The sequence below is a fragment of the Amphiprion ocellaris genome, chromosome 23, assembly GCF_022539595.1.
Source record: "Amphiprion ocellaris isolate individual 3 ecotype Okinawa chromosome 23, ASM2253959v1, whole genome shotgun sequence".
In the NCBI taxonomy this organism is placed as follows: Eukaryota; Metazoa; Chordata; class Actinopteri; family Pomacentridae; genus Amphiprion; species Amphiprion ocellaris.
The window spans coordinates 23,563,717-23,587,985 of record NC_072788.1 but is presented as its reverse complement, the minus strand read 5'-3'; the positions used below and the strand labels follow the sequence as shown (position 1 = coordinate 23,587,985).

At 37.5% G+C, this 24,269-nt stretch overlaps 1 protein-coding gene across 10 annotated transcripts; it reads right to left on the bottom strand.

Annotated features, from left to right (window-relative positions):
- Positions 1 to 6,356: 6,356 nt before the first annotated feature.
- LOC111580123 (E3 ubiquitin-protein ligase TRIM39-like) lies at positions 6,357 to 23,639 on the bottom strand. 10 transcript variants are annotated; one of them, XM_055007733.1, is made up of 13 exons: positions 23,449 to 23,639; positions 21,485 to 21,620; positions 21,246 to 21,337; positions 16,126 to 20,633; positions 14,649 to 14,879; positions 14,195 to 14,567; positions 14,023 to 14,118; positions 12,988 to 13,221; positions 11,826 to 11,973; positions 11,606 to 11,632; positions 10,384 to 10,448; positions 10,018 to 10,140; positions 6,357 to 7,870 (listed from the first exon to the last, which is right to left on the bottom strand). In XM_055007733.1, exons 5-13 carry the CDS (start codon positions 14,873 to 14,875, stop codon positions 7,487 to 7,489), a joined length of 1,677 nt encoding a protein of 558 aa, XP_054863708.1. In that variant the 5' UTR covers positions 14,876 to 14,879; positions 16,126 to 20,633; positions 21,246 to 21,337; positions 21,485 to 21,620; positions 23,449 to 23,639; the 3' UTR covers positions 6,357 to 7,486. The 10 variants fall into 10 exon arrangements, with proteins under 10 accessions (XP_054863708.1, XP_054863710.1, XP_054863703.1 ...); XM_055007735.1 differs by having other exon boundaries at positions 14,746 to 14,879; XM_055007728.1 differs by having other exon boundaries at positions 17,085 to 20,633.
- Between the last annotated feature and the right edge of the window lie 630 nt (positions 23,640 to 24,269).

Below are 24,269 nucleotides of genomic sequence, written 5' to 3'. Positions count from 1 at the left end.
TGCACAAGGGTTTTCTAATCATCAATGAGCCTTTCAACACCATTAGCTAACACAATGTAGCATTAGAACACAGGAGTGATGGTTGCTGGAAATGTTCCTCTGTACCCCTATGGAGATATTCCATTAAAAATCAGCTGTTTCCAGCTAGAATAGTCATTTAGCACATGAATAATGTCTAGACTGGATTTCTGATTCTTTCAATGTTTTCTTCATTTTAAAAAAATGCTTTTTAAAAATAAATAAATAAATAAATAAAAAATAAGGACATTTCTAAGTGGCCCCAAACTTTTGAATGGTAGTGTAGTATAGTCACAGTATGCAGATTATGGACAAATTATACAAATAAGCTTAGTGTGGACAGTCCAGGGTGCTGTTGTTGGTGTAACGACCTTTTAAATTCCAGTAATCAGGTCTGGATGCCAACATCCCATCTGAACAACAGTTTGAGGCAAAGGCCGATGGTTCAGATGGACCGCCGTTTGCCTCAAACTCGTCGGAACAACCACCATTCATCTCAAACTAGTTTCACAATCATGACTTCAATGTCCTCTGACCTGAATTCAAGAGATGTGGCGAACTTTGCAGCAGGAATGTACAGCCGACACCATGCAGAAACTCAAAGGAAGGCTTCCAACACTGTTTTCAGAACCACTGGAGTCGTGGAAGGAAGATTCGCTGGAGAAAAATGGGACAAGTGAAAGTATAAGCAGCCCACAGGATCAGATAGATGAGATAAATCGTCATAGTTTTGTACAACAGCAGAACGAAATTTGAGTCTCGTCCACGAAGAACATGCAACTGTCAAAAGAGCAGCATAGAGTTAACATGTCAAATATGCAGCTGTCAAAAAACTATAAGGATTATGTGCATAGTATATCTAACAAAATTAATACTGTGCAGCATAAAATGAGCTGTAAGGTCCAACTGTTGGACCAGATTTTATTGGCGTGCTTTAATTAGAGTTATTTCTTGACTGTAAAAACCATCCCTGAGTCTCTTTGTGTCACTTGACCACCAGGAATCTCCTGCCAGAGGGCAAAACGAGTGAAGCTGGCAAACGTCTCCGATCAGAACTGCTCCTCCCTTTGTTCTTGGCAGGTGTGCGTCTCGGTTGAGGATTGCGTTGTTGTGCTATTCACTATTGTGACACACTCGTGTTTGTACATTTTTAACGTCACATTAAGATCTGCAGGATGTTATCAAAAGCCTTTTCTCATGATAAGGTCTGAGAAAACCATGGAGGTGTATTTTGCCACAGACTGTACTTTTGTGTACTGTACATGAGGAAACGAGACAGAAAAACTCTCTGACAGCATCCTGATGAGGGCGAGTTAGTCTTCAAACTGCAGCACACGGTAGCAACATGTCCTGTAAAATAACACGACGTTATAGTTTTAATTCATAGTTCATCTCTCTATAATCAATCACAGCTAAATATGAAGGGTTAATATTTTAACTAGACTTTATTTATGTGGAAGCACAGTAAAAAAAAAACCATTGTAGTTACCTGTACATTTCCACATTTTCTTCTTTCAAAATGCATCAAACTGTGAATCGCGAATGTATGAAGTATAACGAACAATGTGTCTTTATTTTTTATGATTTATTTAACATTTAAAAATACACTTAAAGACTTAATACAATAAAAAGATAAATTATAGTTTAGTTTTTAGATTGGAACATTTACTGCATAATAAATCATAGTCTTATGAAATATATTTTAGAAAACAAGAGTAAAAAACAGGATTCTCAGTTGCACAAACAGTCATGAGTCTAAATATGTGAACTGTTGTGTGAACCGTTTTGGTTTGAATCACATCATCAATATTTGTAGTAGCCACGTGTTAACTGTCATTATTTTTTCTAGTTAGAGTAAATGATTTATCCTTGGTGATTAAAAATCCCATTTTCAATAAACCGATTTGGATGTTTTTACACTTTTTCTGTCTGCTCCGAAAATGAGCTCAGAATTGATAATTTTTTTACACAATCTAGTTAGAGATTTATGTTTTGCACATTTTTTAACATTTTAAATTTTCAAGATTTTTTTTAAAATTAGATAATTTTCTTGACAATGTTTTTCTTTACAATCACATTTGTGCAGCCGAACACGAACTCAGAATTATTTCTATTTTGTTACACATATTGTTAAAGCTTTATTTTTTTTTGCATATTTTTAACATTTAGAATTTTAGATTGTTTTATATTAGACATTTTTTGCCCTTTGATAATGCTTTTATTATTAAATAATCAATCATCCATATACTGAAAAATGTTTGTTTTGTTTTTAACTGTCTCTTTTTTTTCTGTCTAGAGTAAATGATTTATATTCTTGGTGATTTTTTCAAAATAAGACATTTTGAATAAATTGATTTAGGATTTTTTTATTTTTACACATTTTTTCTGTCTGCTCTGTGTAAACGCTACCTGCAGTTCAACCAAACAGGAGCACAGATTTTTTATTTATTTATTTATTTTTTTACACAGTATAGTTAAAGTTTTATTTTTTTGCATATTTTTAACATTTTCAATTTTAGATTTATTTTTTTTATTTGGACAATTTTTCTTTTCTTGACATTTTTTAAAAAATTTTTCAATAATCAATCATACATATACAGAAAAATATGATTTTTGTTAACTATCTCTTTTTTCTGTCTAGAGTAATTGATTTATTCTTGGTGATTTTTTAAAAGGAGACATTTTGAATAAACAGATTTTTGATGAAATATATTTTCCATGTTTTTTCTGCCTGCTCCGTGTAAACACTGCCTGCAGTTCAACCAAAAACATGCCCAGAATTAAATTTTTTATTTACACAATCTAGTTAGAGATGAGCTTTTTGCATATTTTTAACATTTGGAATTTTACATTTTTATTAATTACTATTTTTCCCTCAACAATATTTTTGTTATTCAATAATCAAGCATACATATACAGAAAAACATTCTTTTTTTGTTTGTTAACTGTCATCATTTTTTTTTCTGTTCAGAGCAAATCATTTATTCTTGGTGATTTTTAAAAAAAACAATATATAATAAAACTAAATAGATTTTTTATTTTTGAACACTGCCTGCAGTTCAACTGAACACGAGCTTGAGTTTTTTGTATTTTTTGCAGAATCTAGTTAGAGATTTTTTTGTGTGTCTATTTTTAAGATTTTAAATTTTAGATTACATTTTTTTATTTACTTTTCTTTTCTCGACCATGTTTTTATTATACAAGAATCATTCATCCATCCATCCATCCATTATCTATACACCTCTTAATCCTCACTAGGGTCATGGGGGGGGTGGAGTCTATCCCAGCTGACTCAGGTGAAGGCAGGGGACACCCTAGACAGGTCACCAGTCTGTCACAGGGCTACATACAGAGACAAACAATCACTCTCACATTCACACCTACGGGCAATTTAGAATGATCAATTAACCTCAGCATATTTTTGGACTGTGGGAGGAAGCCGGAGTACCCGGAGAAAACCCACGCATGCACAGGGAGAACATGCAAACTCCATGCAGAAAGATCCCGGGAAAGCCAGGACGTGAACCAGGGACCTTCTAGCTGCAAGGTGAAAGTGCTAACCACTACACCAATGTGCAGCCCTCAATCATACATATATAGGAAAAAAAATAACTACTGTCATTCTTATTTTGGCTCCGTCAGATTTGACTTTTTTTTTTTTTCACCAGACAGCAGCTCGTTCTGGTTTGTCTGTTTTGTCTCGTACACATGCCAACTGTACCTACTGTATGGGGAAGAAGTTCCTGATGAGATGATAACAGGCGTAAAACGAGCTGATAACATCCGACACCTTCCACCTGTCACTCAAAGCAGCGAAGCATTTAATCTTTCATACCTTTAAACTGAATTTCAGAAGAGATAAAAAAATCACCCCTATACAGCTGGTATGAGCAGGAAAATTAGCTATAAAGACCAGCATAGTTAATTTTGCACCATACCGTAAACATCTCTGCTGTGAAGTTTTATTTTAACATCTAGAAAGTGGAATTTTGCGGCAGCCTCTAGTGGCCAGTCCCGGTACTGCAGTGCTGTTTCTTAACGTGTGTGTTGCTGCTGTCTTGTGATGCATTTTTTTTTTTTTTTAAATGATGTAGATTTTACTTGTAGTTTGAGTCGTTCTGGACTGATTTCACCACATTTCAACATGTGAATCTGTTATCCTGCCAGAATCCAGAAAAGAATTGGCGTTTTAGAGCTGAACTTGTACCGGTTTCCTGATCATGTTAGGATCGTTTTGTCAAGAATTTGTTTGATTTTAAGATTCGACTAAGCAGATAATCTTCAAAAATAGGTTTGATGGATACTCTGTAGTAGCTGCAAGACTCTAGCGCTATGATTGCATCTTAGTTTTTGATTGGTGGTAGATTTGAAACCAGATAATGATGCAGCAGGAGGTTGTGATGTTCTCCAGAGGGGGTAGAGGACAGCTGATGATTCTCTCTGCTGTCCTGATAACCCTCTGCAGAACCAGACAGTCACACAGTAGGTCAGTACAGACTCTATGGTGGCCTGGTAGAAGGACACCTGCAGTCTCTCCTTCAGGTGGTTCCTCCTCAGCACTCTGAGGAAGTGGAGTCTCTGCTGTGTCTTTTTAACCAGTGCTGCTGTCTTGCCTGTCCAGGTGAGGTCCTCATATAAATGAGTCCCCAGGAACTTGAAGGAGGCCACTCTCTCCACACAAACCCCGTTGATGGACAGTGGAGCATGGACACCCTCATGCCTCCTGAAATCAATGACCATCTCTTTGGTCTTCTTGGTGTTCAGCTCCAGGTTGTTTCTGAAACACCACTCTGGCAGCTCCTGTATTTCCTCCCTGTACGCTGCTTCATGACCCCCTGAGATGAGGCCAACCACAGTGGTGTCATCAGCGAACTTAATGATGGTGTTGGAGGGTGGATGGTGAACAGTCGTACATGTAGAGGGCTACAGGAGGGGGATCAGCACAGTGCTACACATATAATATATACACACAGATGTGCAAAGATGATAATCATAGTGCAAAAATATTGCACAGAAAGTTAATGAAAGTCAGCGGTGTTGTAGCTGAGAATATAAATGAGATCAAATTCCAGCAACACGTTACATAAACAAGAAAAATTCCAGTCAGTCATTTGAGCTTCATCATCCAACAGCAACAGTATTTTGCCTCCAGCTAAAGTCTTGGACAGGTTTCAAACTTCAGGTTCAGGAAAACATAACTTACTGAAGTAAATTTAGCATGTTTGATGGAGCTACAATATATTTATAGCTCTGCTCTGTATACGTTTGGACCCCATCAACTGTTTTTTTTCTCTTAAATGATGCCAGTCTGGACTGTGATTCCAGCCAAACAGGATGCAATCTGTGCATCTCCACCCGTGGTCTCAGGAGGCCCGTCCTGCTTCTAAAGCTCGTCCATATGCGGCCCTCTCCGGTCCAGATTTATCACTTTAACTGCTGCATTAATGCACCATTATTATATTAGCAGAGCAGTCGGGCGTTTTCTGGGCACCGAGCAGCTCCTGAAGAAGGATGAACTCACATAACCTGCAGTCAAACCTGTCCAGCTGACAGTCGAATCATGAAACAATCACACGTTTTGTTTTGTTTTCAGTGGAAAGGCCGGAAACCTTCGAGCATGTTGACAGGAGGCTGCATTCTGCCGACACCGTGAAGCGCTGACAGCTCCACGCCCATCACCCATCCTGGTCTCCATGCTGCACAACCGATTTGTAGGCCTCACCCTGCTGCTCAGCCTGAGAAAACAGGAAACTTTACCCTCCTGATGGATCCACTCATCAATGAAACACACCACCTGGTGGACGTCTTCATCTCCAGAAGCTCCACAGTCCTCATTTCATACGTTTAGTTCAGATTTTTAACTGCTTGACTTCAGCAGCTCCTAGTGGTTAACTAAAGTTATTTATTAGATGCTCTATTTCATGAAAAAAATCTACATAATAGGGCTATAAATCTCTCTCTTTTTAAAATTTTGCTAGAAAAATAAATAAAAAAATATGGAAAAAAAACCTATTATAGTCATTATACATTTAAGGCACATAAAACTGACTGAAAACTGTGTATATCAAACCAACAATTTCTCAACAATAATACATTTTTTTCAAATAATATCGATAACATCACACAAGTAGACTTTTTACCTGTAAAATGTCTATTTTTGTAAAATATTCATATCGTCAAGCACCTGAAATCTTATTTTTCTTACAAATAACATTAAAAAAAATCTATTTCAAACCAAATGTTTCTCAACAGTAATCATTTTAAGTGCAGATAATAATATCAATAACACAACAAAAATAGACATTTTACACGCAAAATAACTTGAAGTAGCCATAAAGTTTCCATATTTGTTCAGAAAATTGATTTATTTACTTGAAAGCAACTTGATTAAAGTGGCAAAAACCCTGATTGAAGATGATAAAATATTAAATATGTCAAGCAGAATAGTCGTCCTACCTTTACATGGCACAGAACTTACTGAAAACATATTTTACAGGCAACTACTATTAAAAAACTATGTAAAACTGACAATTTTTCAACAATAATAATTTTTAGTGTAGATAATTATATCAGTAACATCACAAAAATAGACATTTTAAAATAAAAAAACTGTAAAATCACCATAAAGTTTCCATATTTTTTTTTAGAAAATTGATTTATTTACCTTGAAAAAATTTGAATAAAATTGCAAAAACCTGAGTGAAGAAGGTGAAATACTGAATATACCCAGCAGAACAGTCACCATACCTGTACAGTGCATATAACTGACTGAAAACTTACTTTACAGGAAAATAACCTTCAAAAATTTTGCAACAAACCAGCAATTTTATAACAATAATCATGTTTAGTGCAGATAAAAATATCAATAACATCACAAAAATACTGTGAAATTAAAGTTTACATGTAAAATAATCACAAAATTCCCATATTTGTCAAGAACATTGATTTGTTTACATCAAAAAGTGTTAGATTCCATTTATACATTTTTTTTCCATTTATACATTTTAATAAAGTGGCAGAAAACTGAGTCAAGAGAGCAAAAGATTCAATTTGTCAAGCAACTGAAAATTTATTTTATAGGCAAATAATATTTATAAAATGATATAAAACCAATCTATCATCATTTTTACCATATGAAGAATATCAATAACATCACAAAATAGAGTGAAATTCCATTTTAGATGGAAACTAACTATAAAGTTTCCATATTTGTTGATTGATTGATTGATTTACTTGAAAAGAGTATTAAAATGTAAATATCAATTGAACATTAAAAAGACAAGAAAACACACACATAAATTGGTTCAGTTTTACCAGATTTATTTAAATATTTTTGGTCCCAGCTGCTGGAATATTTCTTCTTTTTATTTAAAGTTTGGAATAAAAAAATTATTTCTACACGTTCAGTTACACCAAAAATATTTAATATCAGGTGTAAACCCTGAAAACATGCTCATGTGTCCTGAGTTCATAATGTTGCCACATCCTCAGCGGGATGTTCAACGGGACAGATAACCAGCGGCGCCGTGTTCCTCCCGTTGTCATGGAGACAGGGGTTAAAGTAGGGATACATGGGCTCAGTGAAGCTACAGCCGCTGTAGGTGTAGATGTGAGTCTTTGCCTCGGCGTCATAGAAGGACACCGATCCTTCCTCGTAGTCCAGGAAGATGCCGACCTTCTGAGGGATTTCCTGGAGGTGGAGGGTGATGGAGGGGCCGGTGCAGGCGCTCAGCGGGCCGCCTTTCCTCCGGCAGATGGCCCAGTAGCCGTTGTCAGGACGAACCGTGATGGCGCCTTTCCTGTTGATGGACTCTCTGGCCACACCGAGATCCCAGTCTGTTTTATCCCCAACCTGAAACATAAGAATGTTGGTTTTATTGACTTTTAATCTAGTTCATATTCTCTGCTGCTGCTAGAACCTCAGAGCCCAACATACAGTGACATTAAAAAGTATTTGCCCCCTACAGAAACCTTATATTTTTGTATATATGAAGGGTCTGGAAGCAGAGTGGTCTGACCCACTTGCTTAGTTTTTGAGAAAAATGGGTTGAAAGTTTTGTGTTTTCAAGAATGGTCGAACATTCAACTGTAACGTTGTATTTGGATTGTGGATTAGACCACTTTACCACCAAAATCTAGACCATAAAATATTCCAGAATTTATATAAAACTTTGATTTTTTTGTGGGTTAGACCACTCTGCTTCTAACCCTCTCATTTGTCAGTTCTTGGACACATCAAGTCCTACCCAACCTGAAACACCAACATGTTGATTGTATTGGCTTTTAATTTATATTCTCTGGTGCTTCTAGGACACCAGAGCCCAATATACAGTGCCCTGAAAAAGTATTTGCCCCCCTACAGAAACCTTCTATTTTTGCATATTTGTCAGTTCATGACCTAAAGCTCAACACTAATGGTTTATGCAGCAAGACAAAGACCCAAAGACCACCAGCAAGTCCACCTCTGAGTGGCTCAGAAAGAACTAAATGAAGGTTCTGGAGTCAAAGTCTGGACGTGAATCTAATTGAGATTCTGTGACAAGACCTCAAAAGGACAGTTCATGATCTAAAACCATCTAATGTGATTGAATTAAAACTATTCTACAGAGAAGAGTGGAGCAGAATTCCTCCATGGTGATGGAAAAGACTGATCACAAGCTGGAACAAACATTTAACTGCAGTTATTGCTGCCAAACCAGTTATTAGGTTCAGGGGGACAATTACTTTTTTAGGTTTTCAAACAAGTTCTAAGCAGATCCTGAAAACTAAAGAAATCGACACAACATTTCCTTCTGTGCTTTAATAATTGACTTTTGCTGTAATTTATATTCTCTGGTGCTTTCAAGAGAGTCCAACATATACAGCGTTGTGAAAAAGTATTTGCCCTCCTGCAGAAATCTTCCATTTTTTTGCATATTTCTCAAGTGTTCCAGATCATCAAACTAATATTTATTTTTTCTTGAATATTAGACATAACCCACAGAACACAAAAAGCAGTTTTCAAATTACGGTTTAGTGAATATTTATTGAAAACCTGCATCAGCCATGTGAAAAATTGTTGTTGCTGCCAATGGACCAACCAGTTATTAGGTTCAGGGGGGCAATTATTTTTTTTCTTCTACAAGTAAACCATAATTATAAAATTTCATTTTGTGTTTTGTGGATAAATAAAGATATCAGTTTGATGATCTGAAACATTTAAGTGTGAGAAATATGCAAAAATAGAAGATTCCTGATGAAATACTTTTTCACAACACAGTAAAGAAAGCAGCCAGCATTTCTATGTCCAACAGGGAGTTATGTGAATAGTTTATGCTTATTTAAGTCACAACAAGAGAACACAGTCAGGCTTGTGTGCTTTTTAAAAATGTGAAATAGTCTGAAAGGCCAAATCTGCCTTTTAAATACAGTAAATGCATCACCCAGGAACGAGATACGATAAGATTAGATACTTTTAGAGTGGTATTATTGCACAGATTGAACAGAAGTAGAAAGACGAAGGAAATAGAACGTTTTCTCGTGGATGTAGAAAAATAGATATTGCAGAGGTTTTTTTTGTAAAGTGCAGAATATTCATCATTTACATGATATTGTACTAAATATACAGATACAGTGAAGTCCAAAATTATTCATACCCACAATGGATTTCGGTTTATAGTGAATTTTGTTTCTTCTTGCTGGAAATGCCATTGTGTTTATTGATTCATCTGAACTGTTTCTTCAGAATTTCATACATCTTAACTAGAAAATACCACCTCTAAGACAATGTCACCTCTTTATGCCAGAAGAAACCTAATATGATGAGAATTCTAACGAGTTGGCATCTTAATTACCACGTTCACCACTTAGCACTGAGCTAATTCAAGCTAATGTTAGCGAGCTGGACAACTGAATCCTGTTTCTCATGCTGATTTTGAGTCCCACTTTGGATAATATCCTTTGTTCAGCAGCAGGTTTTTGGCTTATGACTGTTTTTTCCGCTGAGTCTGGAGCTCCTACCTGAACCACCCAGTAGTGCCTCCCAGAGGTGAAGCTCTGTTTTCCCAGGACGGAGACGCAGGAGTCGAACCTTCGTGGGTCGTCGTGGAATGACAGTTTCCTCTGATGGGAGCCAAGGCTCACCTGTGGATCACAACAACGTCCTCCGTCAGCTTCATCGCCTAGAAATACGCTCAAAAGACAAATTCAGCTCTTGGTTCCTACAAATCCACCTGATTATCTGCTTGATAAAGTTAAACCCCAGAGGATTAGTGCATCTACAGAGCCTGGTAATGCTGCAATTATCACCTGTGGTGCTGCTTGTAAGTGACCAAAAGGCTCCATGAGACACTTTTGTAAATGTGAAGGAATATAATTCCAGAATACCTTTTTGCCGTCGGAGGACAGAATCAGCCAGCCTGCAGCGGTCTCAGGATCCAGAGTTACATCCTCTGGAGGCAGAACGGGATAAATTATGTTCACAATCCAACCGAGTGAACAGAAATCATTCACTCTAAATCAAAAAATGGGCACTTTTATCATTCCAGCATCATGTTTTGCTCATTTATTTACCACAGCAAACAAAAACAACAAGCAGTGCTGAGAAAAAAGATGTTTACAATCGGATTTGTTGGTTTTAATAATTTGGCATTTGGACCAAACACTTCTGTTAATTCCAAAACTGTGAATGAAGGTACTGATGTTAAGATTTTCTATGTTGTTGTTTTTGCTAAAGTCATCAGTATTTCAGTGGGTTATTTGACTGCAGAATATTTGAATTCACAAAATGTTTAGTTCAGATACCATGCCTTGAAAAAGTATTTGCCCCCTACAGAAATCTTCTATTGTTGCATATTTCTCACACTTAAACGTTCCAGATCATCAAACTGATATTTATATTTACTGATTATTACATAGAGATAACAAACAAAATGCAGTTCTTAAATGATGATTTATTGAAGACCTATATCACCCCATGAAAAAGTAATTGCCCCCCCCATAACTGGTTTGGCAGCAACAACTGTGGTTAAATGTTTGTTCCAGCTTGTGATCAATCTTTTCCATCACCATGGAGGAATTCTGGTTCACTCTTCTCTGCAGAACAGTTTGAATTCAGTCACTGTCCTTTTAAGGTCTTGTCACGGAACCTCAGTTAGATTCAAGTCCACAACCTTCATTTAGTTCTTTCTGAGCCACTCAGAGGTGGACTTCCTTGCAGTCTTTGGGTCTTTGTCTTGCTGCATAAACCATTAGTGTTGAGCTTTAGGTCATGAACTGATGGTCAATATTCTCCAGGAGGATTTTCTGATAGATTTGTAGTTAAGGGGGCAATTACTTTTTCACATAAGGCAAGATTGGCTGGACACCATATTTTCTCTTTCAATAGATGAAATCATCATCCAAAAACTGCATTTTGTGTTTTTTTGGGTTATCTTTGTCTTATATTAAAATTAGCTTGATGATCTGGAACATTTAAGTTTGACAAATATGCAAAATTAGAAAATTTCTGGGGGGGGGATAATTTTTTTTTTGCAGCACTGTACATTTACTCTCATGTCAGGGAATGTAAGTGACCAGTTTATTTCTTTGTTCACTTTATTCCACTTACCTGCATATTTAGCCACACTGTTTACTTCTGCAAAAAAAACCCCATAAAATTCTCATGAAACAGTTGACGAGGAACATACAGACAGAAAAATATGATTATTTTGCTTTTAATGGTGAAGATCCGTGTTGTATCTTTGCAGCATAAGAACACAGCACAAAGAAAAGCACAGAGAATAAAGACCGAGCTTTTTAGCAATAACATGATTTTACAAATTACCGACCTTCTGTGGATAGTTTCTTGTCGAGATCATTGCAGATTTCCACCAGCTTGGAGAAAGCCCTCCTCACGGTTCCTATGTAAACATCCGACTGGACTCTGACTTCAGACCAGTCCCTGGTGGGCGGCGGAGCACGGAGACATGATGAGCTCTGAAACAGACATTATTCATTCGCACAAATTAAAATATGCAACGGACAGGCAGCTTGTGTTCATACATCAATATATATATTCAATGCTAGGTTGTCTAGTTTTACCCCCAACATGAAGCACCAAAGTGTTCATTTTATTGACTTTTTATCTGTTTCACTGGGTTCTAAGCAGGTCCTGGAAACAAAACAAACCAACACAGCACTTAATTTTGTGCTTTGATAATAGACTTTTGCTGTAATTTATATTCTCTGGTGCTTTCAAGAGAGTCCAACATATACAGCGTTGTGAAAAAGTATTTTCCCTCCTACAGAAATCTTCCATTTTTTGCATATTTCTCAAGTGTTCCAGAACATCAAACTAATATTTATTTTTTATTGAATTTTTGACAGAGATCATCCACAAAACACAAAAAGCAGTTTTAAAATTATGTTTTATTGATTATTTATAGAAAACCTGCATCAGCCATGTGAAAAAGTTATTGTTGCTGCCAATGGACCAACCAGTTATTAGGTTCAGTAGGGCAGTTACTTTTTTAATTCAATAAATTCTTCACTAAACCATTATTTTAAAATGGCATTTTGTGTTTTGTGGATAAGCAGAGATATTAGTTAGATGGTCTGAAACATTTAAGTGTGAGAAATATGCAAAAATAGACTTTTGCACGGCACTGTAAGGAAAGCAGCGAGCATTTCTATGTCCAACAAGGAGTCATGTGAATATTTTATGCTTATTAAAGTCACAACAAGAGCACATTGTAAGATTTTTGTGCTTTTTTTAAAAATGTGAAATAGTCTTAAAGGCCAAACCTGCCCTTTAAATCTCTAAATGCATCACCCAGGAAAGAGATGCAGTCCAGAATGAATGAATTTAAGTTTATTATGAGATGTGGTGGTGTCTCGGAGACATCTTTGTTTTCATAGCTGCATCCAGTAAGGCTCAGGATTGATGGTGTGACACTTTATTGTACAGTTTGCGTTTTCCTGACAGTGGAGGAAAATGATCTGAAGACTCACCAGCACCAGATGAAGATGGTCCCTGCTGTGCTCCAAGGACTGAAGCTCACTGCGTCTCCTCTGAAGTTCACTGATTTCCTGCTTGAGCTTGTTCAGAAGCTCCTCCGCCAGCCTCTCAATGGCTTCCTGCTTCTCCTCGATGTCCTCGATGAGCAGAGCCTGGTTTGTCTCAATGGCACTGACCACCATGGTGAAGACCTGAACACTTGTTTGTATCTTTCTTTCCTTATTTATCTGCAGAAATGCATAAAATGACACAAGAATTTCACAAACTGACACCACTCACTGGTTGACAGACATGCCGACACAACAGCAAATGGACAAATGAGGGTATGAGCAGGTGAAGAGGATTTGTATTCTCAGACTTCCTGCTGTCTTCAGGAAAGAGTGCTTGTTCCTCTCACCAGAGGGGGCAGCACTGCTAAAGACAATGGAAAATAGGGACACCACAGAAGAAGACTGGTCAGCGAAACAACTCTGAGCCTGGAAAACTATTTCAAGAGTGGTACGAACACTTCATGGCCTCCGTATGAAAGATGGACACAGCCTTGGAGTCTTGAAAGTGAAGGCCAAGCGAGTTTTTAAACCTGCATTCTTTCTAACAGCCAGCAGGGAGCGACTTCTCTGGTTGTGAAAGCAGTCATCGATTGCATAGAAGTTCTCAGTTGCTTCACTGCCTCAACAAACATCTATCTATCTATCTATCTATCTATCTATCTATCTATCTATCTATCGAAATATGTGTCCATAGACTTTATGCCTATGTCGGGGTACCTCTATACCTCTTTTAGAATCCTTTAGAAACCTAGGAAGCACCCAACCCTCCCCACAGCTCACTGTCAACTCTGTTTAAACACCGTAGAACTACTCTATGATAATAAAAAGATGTAATGTTGGGCCTGGAGCTGGAAAGCATCTCTGAAGAATGATACAGAAAGAATACAAACCGCACAACTAGTATTTTAGGATTCTAGTACGCTCACAAAATCAGTGTAGATGTTTATTTCAGAAAAACCATAAAAACGCTGAACTTACTTGGCTTCTCTCCAGTGCATGTTTGATCTCCTCAGTCTTTCTGATTCGGGCCTGGATCATCTGTTCAAACTCTGCTTCGGTCTTCTTCAGTTGAGTCTGCAAAGGTTGACGTTTATGTACAGTTTATTTTACAATCAGAGAAATTGCCCAACAGATCATAGTGCAACTTTACCTTGATCCTCCTGCTCTCCTTCTCCATTGGGACGATCTCATGGTGTTTGTGGTCCCTCTCTGTGCATTTCAAACAAACAGGCGTCTGGTCAGTCTTGCAGAACATCTCCAGCAGCTTGTTGTGGTTTCTGCAGTGGTGGCTGGTGGCGAAGACGGCCGGATCCACTAGCCGGTGCTTCATCAGAACTGGATCCTGCTGGTGAGGTGTCAGGTGAACGTCGCAGTATGACGCCTGGCAGACGAAGCACGACTTGACCGCTGTCACCGTGTGTTCGTCGCAGATGTTGCAGGGAACTTCATCAGATCTGGAAGACTGCCTTTGGGAGAGTCTCTTCGGTGGCACCGGCTTGTATCCAGGTTTGCCCTTCAGGGATCTTTTGATTTAACACAGATCTAATTAATTCTAGTGAATTGCTTTAACATGTACATACACAAAGGTCAGAATACCAACAGACCTTTTAAATTGCTCAGTGATGTCTCTCAAGCCCACGTTAACCCGGAGTTGTGGACGGTTTCTGAAGGTCTCTTTGCAGAGAGGACAGTCCGACTTACGTTTGGTGTCCCAGTAGCGTTTGATGCATTCCAGGCAGAAGTTGTGTCCACATGGGATAGAGACGGGGTTTTTGAAGCTCTCCAGACAAATGCTGCACAGAAACTGCTCCTCAGACAAAGCAGCAGCCATGTTTCTGCAAGAGTGACATATTTTCTCAGATTTTAAAACTTTTAAAATTAACTATCAGTCCATTCATTTTCTATAGGTAAGCATGGGTGTCTGAAGTGTCTGGCATGGTCTGAAAGGCACCGTGAAGGAAACTTTCCAAACTTTACCAAACATTTCTTTGTTGTCTGATCATATTAACCCTATCACAGAGGTGATCAACTAGCAAAAGACAACTACTTTAAAGGACTCATTACATTTCTGTTTTAAAACGTCTTTAAGAAGCCAAACCAACACATTACAACACATCCAGGCTTCATTTTTTCAGTTTCAAATACAGCTACCTCTTCAGCATCATGTGCAGAAAAGGTAAAACAACCTATAACAAAAGTAAACTCACAGGAGCAGTCAAATATTAAATTTCGGACAGAAAAGAGCACCAACTATATTATCATTGTAGTGAATCGGTTGAAGGAATGATTCAGAAAATCTGAGAAGACTCATCTCATTGCTTAAACAACCAGATTCACTCCTTACCTTACTGCATGAAAATGAAAATAATGACAAAGTTCAAAGGACAGACAGTAATTTTACATACAATTTTCAAATATTAAAAAACCCATAAAAACCCTATGACTGTGAATGATTATATTATTTCAGTTTTTTTTATTTTACATCAAAAGACTGTTGAAATATACTTGCAAATGCATTGTAATACATTTGAAATTTGAAAAACATTTGTGAAACTGTAAAATTCAGGTTTGATACTGTAAATAATATTAAACAGTTGATTACAATAACAGAAAAATAAGTACTGGTTGTGTAATTTTACATAGATTTCTACATAGATACTACATTACAGACATTTTTACACCAAAAACATTGAATGAATGTGTTTTCATTTGTGTTTTCTGTCTATCTATCTATCTATGTATCTATCTATGTATCTATCTATCTATGTATCTATCTATGTATCTATCTATCTATCTATCTATCTATCTATCTATCTATCTATCTATCTATCTGTCTATCTATCTATCTATCTATCTATCTATCTATCTATCTATCGGCATTTACAAAAGAAATATGACTTCCTTGTGTAAATATACCAACAACAGCAAATAGACAGAAAATGTCATTATATGCAGATGACTTGTTTTTTTATATCAATGAAAATGACTATTTCCTTTAATCAAGGTAATAATTACACTTTAACCAACAAGGAATTGTCAGTTTAACTTCATGTCCACACCACAATTGTGAAACATTCTTACCTAAGATTTCTCAATGGTTAAACAGCAAAATGTCATTATATGCAGATGACACCTCCTTTTATGAATAGAGAAAATTAAAAACAAGAGTCATTGTTGAGTTGCAATCTACAATACATAATCTCATAATGACATGTATCAAAGATAACTGGAATAAAACCAAATACACACTGAAACTTCTCATCTCAGCACTACAAAAGTATCCTTCTGAACAAACTTTGAAAAGCTATGAATTCTGCTTATAGAAGAGTTTTCGTTCAGCTCTTTAATGACACTAATGTTTGAATCCCAGTGTTTTTTAAAACTGTATCCTTATGTTAAAATTAAATATCCTGCAGGTCTTGTGCATTGTTTTTCAGCCTTTATTCAGCCTGATATGCTTCATACTTTTACAAACTTCCAGATTGCCTCTATTATTAATACAATTACATTTATATAATGTGCAGACACAACAGTAGATTAAGGAAAAAAATGAGCAATAGATTAAAGAAGGTGTGTCACGACTTGTGCTGTGCACTCAGGTCAGTGCCAAATAATTGGAGCCAACAATGTTCCAGTACATGTGACGCTCTGCTAAGCTTGTGCTTTATTGTTTTCTCAATGTTACAAAAACTCAAACGCATAAACATCACTAAAAAAAAAATTCATTTACTACATAGCTACATTGACTGCAGGACATTTTCTTTTTAATTTAAGGGTTAGTACTTTGACTAAAACTCCCAAAAAAATCTTCTTCCCATGTGTTAGGTATATCCCCTTTTAATTGCCCCCTGGGAACAGTAAAGTTTTCTGAATCTGAATCTGAATCCTCGTAACACCAACCTCGACTCTTACCTCTCGGCATTTTTGAAAAACATTTCTGAAATATCGTAAAGCTACAGTTCAACTTATCTTGAAGCAGATATAACATTTTTTATGCTATTACCCTCTACACTGTTTAATTAGAATAAATAATGTCTTACTTGTGTTGATCCGCAGACAGATTGTCCTCAACAGATGTGTCCAAAGCAACATGAATGTCTTGAACTGTTCCTGGTAAAAGTTAAACGTCACCTCCCACAGTGGAATTTAAACTGGTAATTCTGGTTCTCCTACTTAGATTTCTCTCTTCCTTTATGTTTTCCAGTTACTGTAGTAAATGAGTCAAAGTTACAACCAGTTACAAGCTCTGCAAACAACAACAGCATAGTATTTCCATGTCCATGATGTGTTGTTACATGTCTGTACATGGCAATGCTTGTATTCAACATCTTTCCAAGACCAAGATCGAAAGATAGCTGAGGGTACATCAGGATGTGGTTAGCCTAGCTTAGCTGGAAGTTCTGGACTAGATTTTATCATTGGGCCACATGTCTCTTAGAAAATCCAACTCAACCTTCTCTTTATCGTCAAATATTCACCCGTCAGTCACAACTTTAAAGCCACTGACCAGCGAAATGAAGAGCTTTAGATTTTCTTGTTATACTGCAGTGTCCTTGGCATTCATGTGGATGTAACTTTGACATGTGCCACTCACCAGGCTGAGCATAGATCCCCAACACAAGCAGAAAAATGTCCCTCCTACAACACTCAAACTGTTCTGAGATGGCTTAAGGAACATGACCAAGAGCTCAGAAGGTCTCCAAAGCCCAGATACCAATCCGATCAGCATCAAGTCCCCTCCATGGAGGCCTGCAAACCATCAAACTCGAAGGATTCACTGCAACATATCGATGCCGGACACCACAGGACCAACCAGAGGTCCAAAATTCTGGTTGTTCTGTAAGCATTAAAAGGATCTTCATAACATTAGGCTGCTGGTTTTAACATTGTGGCTGTCACAGAAATAATTTGAATCTGTAAAAAGTAATAATAAATAAAAATTTTATGAAAATTAACCAATGAAAATCAGACATTGCTTTTGAATGGTGGTTCAATAGAATTATTTTAAAAAATATATTCATGAAACAGGCCTGGACAAAAATGATGGTACCCTTAACTTAATATTTTGTTGCACAACCTTTGAGGCAGTCACTGCAATCAAACCATTTGTGTAACTGTCAGTGAGACTTCTGCACCTCTCAGCAGGTATTCTGGTCCACTCCTCATCAGCAGACTGCTCCAGTTGTCTCAGGTTTGAAGGTTCCTTCTCCAGACGCCATGTTTCAGCTCCTTCCACAGATAGGATTTAGATCAGGGCTCATAGAGGCCACTTCAGAATAGTCCAGTGTTTTCCTCTGAGCCATTCTTGGCTGTTTTTAGCTGTGTGTTTTGGGTTATTATCCTGTTGCAAGACTCATGACCTGCGACTGAGACCAAGCTTTCTGACACTGGGCAGCACATTTCTCTCTAGAATACCTTGATAGTCATGAGATTTCATTGTACCTGCACAGATTCAAGACACCCTGTTCCAGATGCAGCAAAGCAGCCCCAGAACATAACAGAACCTCCTCCATGTTCCACAGTAGGGACAGTGTTCTTTTCTTCATATGCTTCATTATTGCGTCTGTGAACATCGAGCTGATGTGCCAGAAAGTTCCAGTTTTGTCTCGTCTGTCCATAGGACATTCTCCCAGAAGCTTTGTGGCTTGTCAACATGCAGTTTGGCAAATTCCAGTCTGGCTTTTTATGATTTGTTTTCAACAATGGTGTCCTCCTTGGTCGTCTCCCATGAAGTCCACTTTGACTCAAACAACGACGGATGGTGCGATCTGACACTGATGTACCTTGACCTTGGAGTTCACCTTTAATGTCTTTAGAGGTTGTTCTGACCTCTTTTGTTACCATTCATATTATCTGTCTCTTCCATTTGTCATCAGTTTTCCTCCTGAGGCCACGTCCAGGGAGGTTGGCTACAGTCCCATGGATCTTAAATTTCTGAATAATATATGCAACTGTAGTCACAGGAACATCAAGCTGCTTGGAGATGGTCTTCTAGCCTTTACCTTTAACATGCTTGTCTATCATTTTCTTTCTAATCTCCTGAGACAACTCTCTCCTTGGCTTCCTCTGGTCCATGTTTAGTGTGGTACACACCATGTCACCAAACAGCACAGTGACTACTGTAACCCTATAAATAGGCCGACTGACTGATTACAAGTTTGTAGACACCTGTGATGCTAATTAGAGGACACACCTTGATTGAACATGTCCCTATGGTCACATTATTTTCAGTCTTTTCTAGGGATACCATCATTTTTGTCCAGGCCTGTTTCAAGAGTTTATTTTTTAAAATAATTCTGTTGAACCACAGTTCAAAAGCAATGTCTGATTTTCATTGGTTAATTTTCATGAATTTTTTATTGATTATTACTTTTGTCAGATTCAAATTATTTCTGTGATCATTGTGGGTTTTTTCTTTCATTAACCGAGGGGTACCAACAATTTTGTCCACATGTGTAAAGGTTTACATAAATAAAGTAGGAGCTGCATCCTTCTGTCCAACAGGTACAGCCCAAGAAGACAGTAATAATTGTGAATAGTGAAACGATCCTGGATTATCTTTCAGTACTTGGGATGCACATTGATTTTTGTGGTGCAGAGACATAATTTTGCTCATGGCTGATATACAGTTGTAGACGCTGTGAATCCTGTATTTGTAAACCCAACTGTTGTTGCTGTTGTTGCTACCACTGTTGTAGCTCATGTTGCTGTTGTTGCTGTTCTTCTCTTGAAGGCAACTTCAGGACTAAAGCGCACTGGAATCCATCGAAAGTGAGGTGAAGGTTTGTGAAAACCAGAAAATTCACATAAGCAGTTATATAATTCACTAACTTGTCATTGTCATATGAGCCGTAAAGGAGGAGGTAAAGAATGAAAGTGGGAACGTAGACAACCAGAAAGTTGCACATGGCAACAACCATGATCAGTTTCTTCAGGGTGGCAGTGGACGGGGATGAGGTAGGTGTTGTAGCTTTTACAATGACAGCCAAAGCAAACAGAAACATGAAAACAGTTAAAATGAATATGGCCACTCCGGCAGCATACAGATGAAGTGGAATTATAATGCCAATCATTAGACCAATCAATGAGTAGGCGATGCGAACCCTGGTTACACTCAGTGGCTGATGACACAGATGATTGATGGACAACAAGGTGCTCAGAAGATGAAAAATCACTCCAAACCATCTGGACAGGAACCAGACGTTTTTGATGTAGAAACAGCTCCTTTTACCATCGCAGAAGCTTCCAACGATCTCAGCTCCCAAGATTATTGCCACGATCAGATTCACAGCATCCATGGTGAGCAGAGTCACCAGAGAGTTGTAGATGACTTCAACACCCATGAGACTGTTTTCCTGGCAGGTGAAGGTCATGACGAAGGATCTTTTAAAAAGGCTGAGATTGCTGTGATGGTACCAGAAGACCCCGATGATGATGAGGAAGCCCAGCAGGGAGCTTCCTATCAAGTATCCTCCAGCCAGGTATGGGTCTCCAACAACACCTGCTGATCTGAGCATTGCTGCCTCCTGGATGGATTCCAAACTGCTGGAACTGTTCTCCATGATGTGTTGGACTCAGTTGTCGACCTGCTGGAGGACGGAGAAAGAACATCATTTAAACACCATCTGCAAAATACAGAGCTGTGAAAAAGTATTTCTTCTATTGTTGCATATTTCTCACATTTAAATGTTCCAGATCACCAAACTAAGATTTATATTTATTTGAATATTAGACAGAGATAATCCACAAACCTGTATCACTGTGAAAAAATAATTGCCCCCCTGAACCTAATAACTGGTTTGGCAGCAACAACTGCAGTTAAATGTTTGTTCCAGCTTGTGATCAGTCTTTTCTATCATGGAGTAATTCTGCTCCACTCTTCTCTGCAGAATAGTTTGAATTCAGTCACATTAGATGGTTTTAGATCATGAACTGTCCTTTTAAGGTCTTGTCACATAATCTCAATTAGATTCACGTCCAGACTTTGAGTCCAGAACCTTGATTTGGTTCTTTCTGAGCCACTCAGAGGTGGACTTGCTTGTGGTCTTTGGGTCTTTGTCTTGCTGCATAAACCATTAATGTTGAGCTTTAGGTCATGAACTGATGGTGGATATTTCAAACTCTCATCTACTCGTTATTAATCATCAGTGGTGTTGAATAGCTTCTAAAAACATTAAAAAACACTCCAAATTGGGTCTTACTTGATGTGAGAAGTGTTGAGGCTGTTTGCTGGTGGAGGAAGTGACTGACTTTGTCTCTTTGGATGTACATTTATGCAGTGCTGTCCTGAGAGCTTTGGAGGAGCAGGTGCTCAGAGTTAAAAGGAGGCACATGGAAACATCGTACAGAAATGTACCTTACAATATAAATGGTTGAATTGTAGCAAATATTCATAAAGAATGTAACATGGAAGCACAACATCTCATATCATTGTTCACACCTCATATCTGTATTAGGTGACAGTCTGTGTTTGACCTGATGGGTTCATTGAACAGCTTCTGTTCAGGGGGTTGGTGAGGATGATGATGATGATGATGATGATGATGATGATATCGCTGGAGGTGTGCTGTAGTGATCTGAGAGTGTAGACAGTAAAAAGAGCATGGGAGAGATAGAAGATGATTAAACAAGCATTATGTGATCATGACAAGATGCAAAGATAACTAACATTAGAATGTCTGACTGTGACCTGCCATCCTGCTGATTGTTTGGAGGAGACTCCTGCTGAGAGGCTGCAGTCAGGCTGAATGTTGGAACTAAACACAACTAGCTGCTCATTCATCCACTGAAAGGAGAACATTAATGATGACATTAATGATCCACAAAGCCATAGTTCAAGCTGTGCATTCATTGAGGACAAAGTAAAATAATGTATTAAGCTGAACTGAGATCAGCATTAGACACTGGACTGTTTAACTGTGACTGCTTTTCCTGGAGTTCTTGCTTTTAAATTTAACCCTCATGTGGTCCTGTGGGTCAAAATTGACTCGTTTTAAAGTTTGAAAATGTGGAAAAAAATATATATTTTCACAGTGAAACTTCTGATGTCCACATTTTCAACATTTTTGGGAAATCTTTGAACATTTTTTGGTGGAAAAAAAGAAATGTTAAAAATGTTTCTTAAGAACATTCACCAAAAAAATCAACCAAAATCCAACGAATTTCGCTGGATTTTAGTTGATTTTTTGGTGAATGTTCTTGAAGAAAATATTAGAAGTTTTACTGACATATAAGTAATCACTTTAGATATTTTTAGGAATTTTTGGAAGATTTTTTACTCATTTTTTGAAAATATTTACAAGAATTTTTTTGCCAAATTTGGGGGATTTTTTTAAAAATAAAACTTTTACGGGAAACTTTTAAGGAATTATTGGAATTTTCTTTCTAAATGTTTTGCAAATTTTCTGAAATTTGGGGAATTTTTTTGCTGAATTTTTGGATTCTTTTTCAGACAAGGAAACAATATTTTTTGGTTCTTGTAAATGAGGACAACAGGAGGGTTAAATAAAATTGGAGGACAAAAATGGAACCATTGTGACACCTCTTCATTTTAATTTCACAGCTTGATTTTTGTTTTCTGACCTCAGTAAAACCAAATGCAACCAATTATTTTGACACAAACATGACTTCAACATGAAATGTTTCATCCTGTATTTATTAACAGACGTCTTCATACTGCATAAACTGACTGTTTATACAATATATGACTGTCTCCACCTCCTCTCCTTACGAGGCATCTCTGCAGAATGAAATATTATTGATAAACTACAATCTGATACACACAGAGTGACATTTCATACCTTTTCCAGACAGATACTGTAAAGCCACAGATTTGTTCCATGGTGCTGATTCATAATCTGCCCTTTATTATTCGTAGTGCTAATAATAAAGTAAAAAATAGTTAAATGATATAGAAATCATGCATTTAAATGTATTTGTGCTTTCATTCAGTTTAACTATCCATGTCGCGCAAGACAGCAAGGTTATAAAAGTTACATATTTGATATTTATGCATATTATATTTAATTTGTGTGTATACATACAAATGTTATAAACAAGCACTGATATTTTTAAATGAGAGCTTGAGAAAAGGACAATTGCAATTCTTCTAATTATTATTGTCAACAACTGTATTATTGTTGTATTTATACTGTAATGGTCCAAAATGATGTGAATATGCATGTACACTGCATAGTTTTATTGAAATAATATAAGCTATGCTTCATTGCCTCTAGAAACAGGAAAAACACAGCAACTCACTGACAGTAAAATGATCCATCTCTCTAATGCCTGGCATACTTTCCCCCTCAGCATGCTGTGTGTGGACACAGGATGCTCACTTCACTTCATCAGTCATCTAGAACACAACGTGCACAAACCAATACAGCTGCAGGACCGACTCACCGGACCATCAGCTGTTGAAGTCCTCCCTCAGGTCTCCACTTTCTGGACTAGCAGCGTGAGATCATGTGTTCGTTGTTTGAGACAGAAGACAAACTACTTCTCTCCAGTTAAGCTGTTTATGTTCTAATATCAGTGTTTCAAAAAATCTTGATCAAGGACTTCTTCTGTTTGGAACGGCCTCCCAGAAAAGGATCAAGTTTGATATGAACACAGCGTCTTATACAGTATGGTGAAATGTGATTGGCTAGAGGACGTATACATAGAATTCAGATAATGAAATGTGAATGGCTACAAGGTGGAGATGAACCATGGTTTAGACTCAGTTCTCCCCTGGTTGGTGCACAGATATGTCCATATCTCTTGACACACGATTCATCCAATCCCCAAGAGCAGCACTCTGTTGAAAGAACCCTCCTTTCTAACTCTTCCAGAGCTCTGCCTGTCATTTCTTCTCCTCTGTTGGCTGTGATGGGATGCAGCCACTGGTGGTATTCAACAGGAAGGATCGTTATGGTTTTCCATCTTAAATAAACAGTTTCAGTGCAGCTTGCTGTGACCTTATAAGGGAATAGGAATATACTGTGATGCAGAGCAAAAACTCTCTACGTCTTTGGAATGTGTACTTGCAAGGAGCTATAACTTTCCAGCTTGTCCTGTCTGTGACCAACGTATATTTAAACCTTCAGAAGCTGAGGTTAGTCTCTCCCTTTAAAAGGTCAAGCACAACTCATGCATTAATTGGACTATATATCATATTGATATCAATATTGTATTACTCTTAATTACATGAAGCTAATATCTACACACCATGATGTAACTGC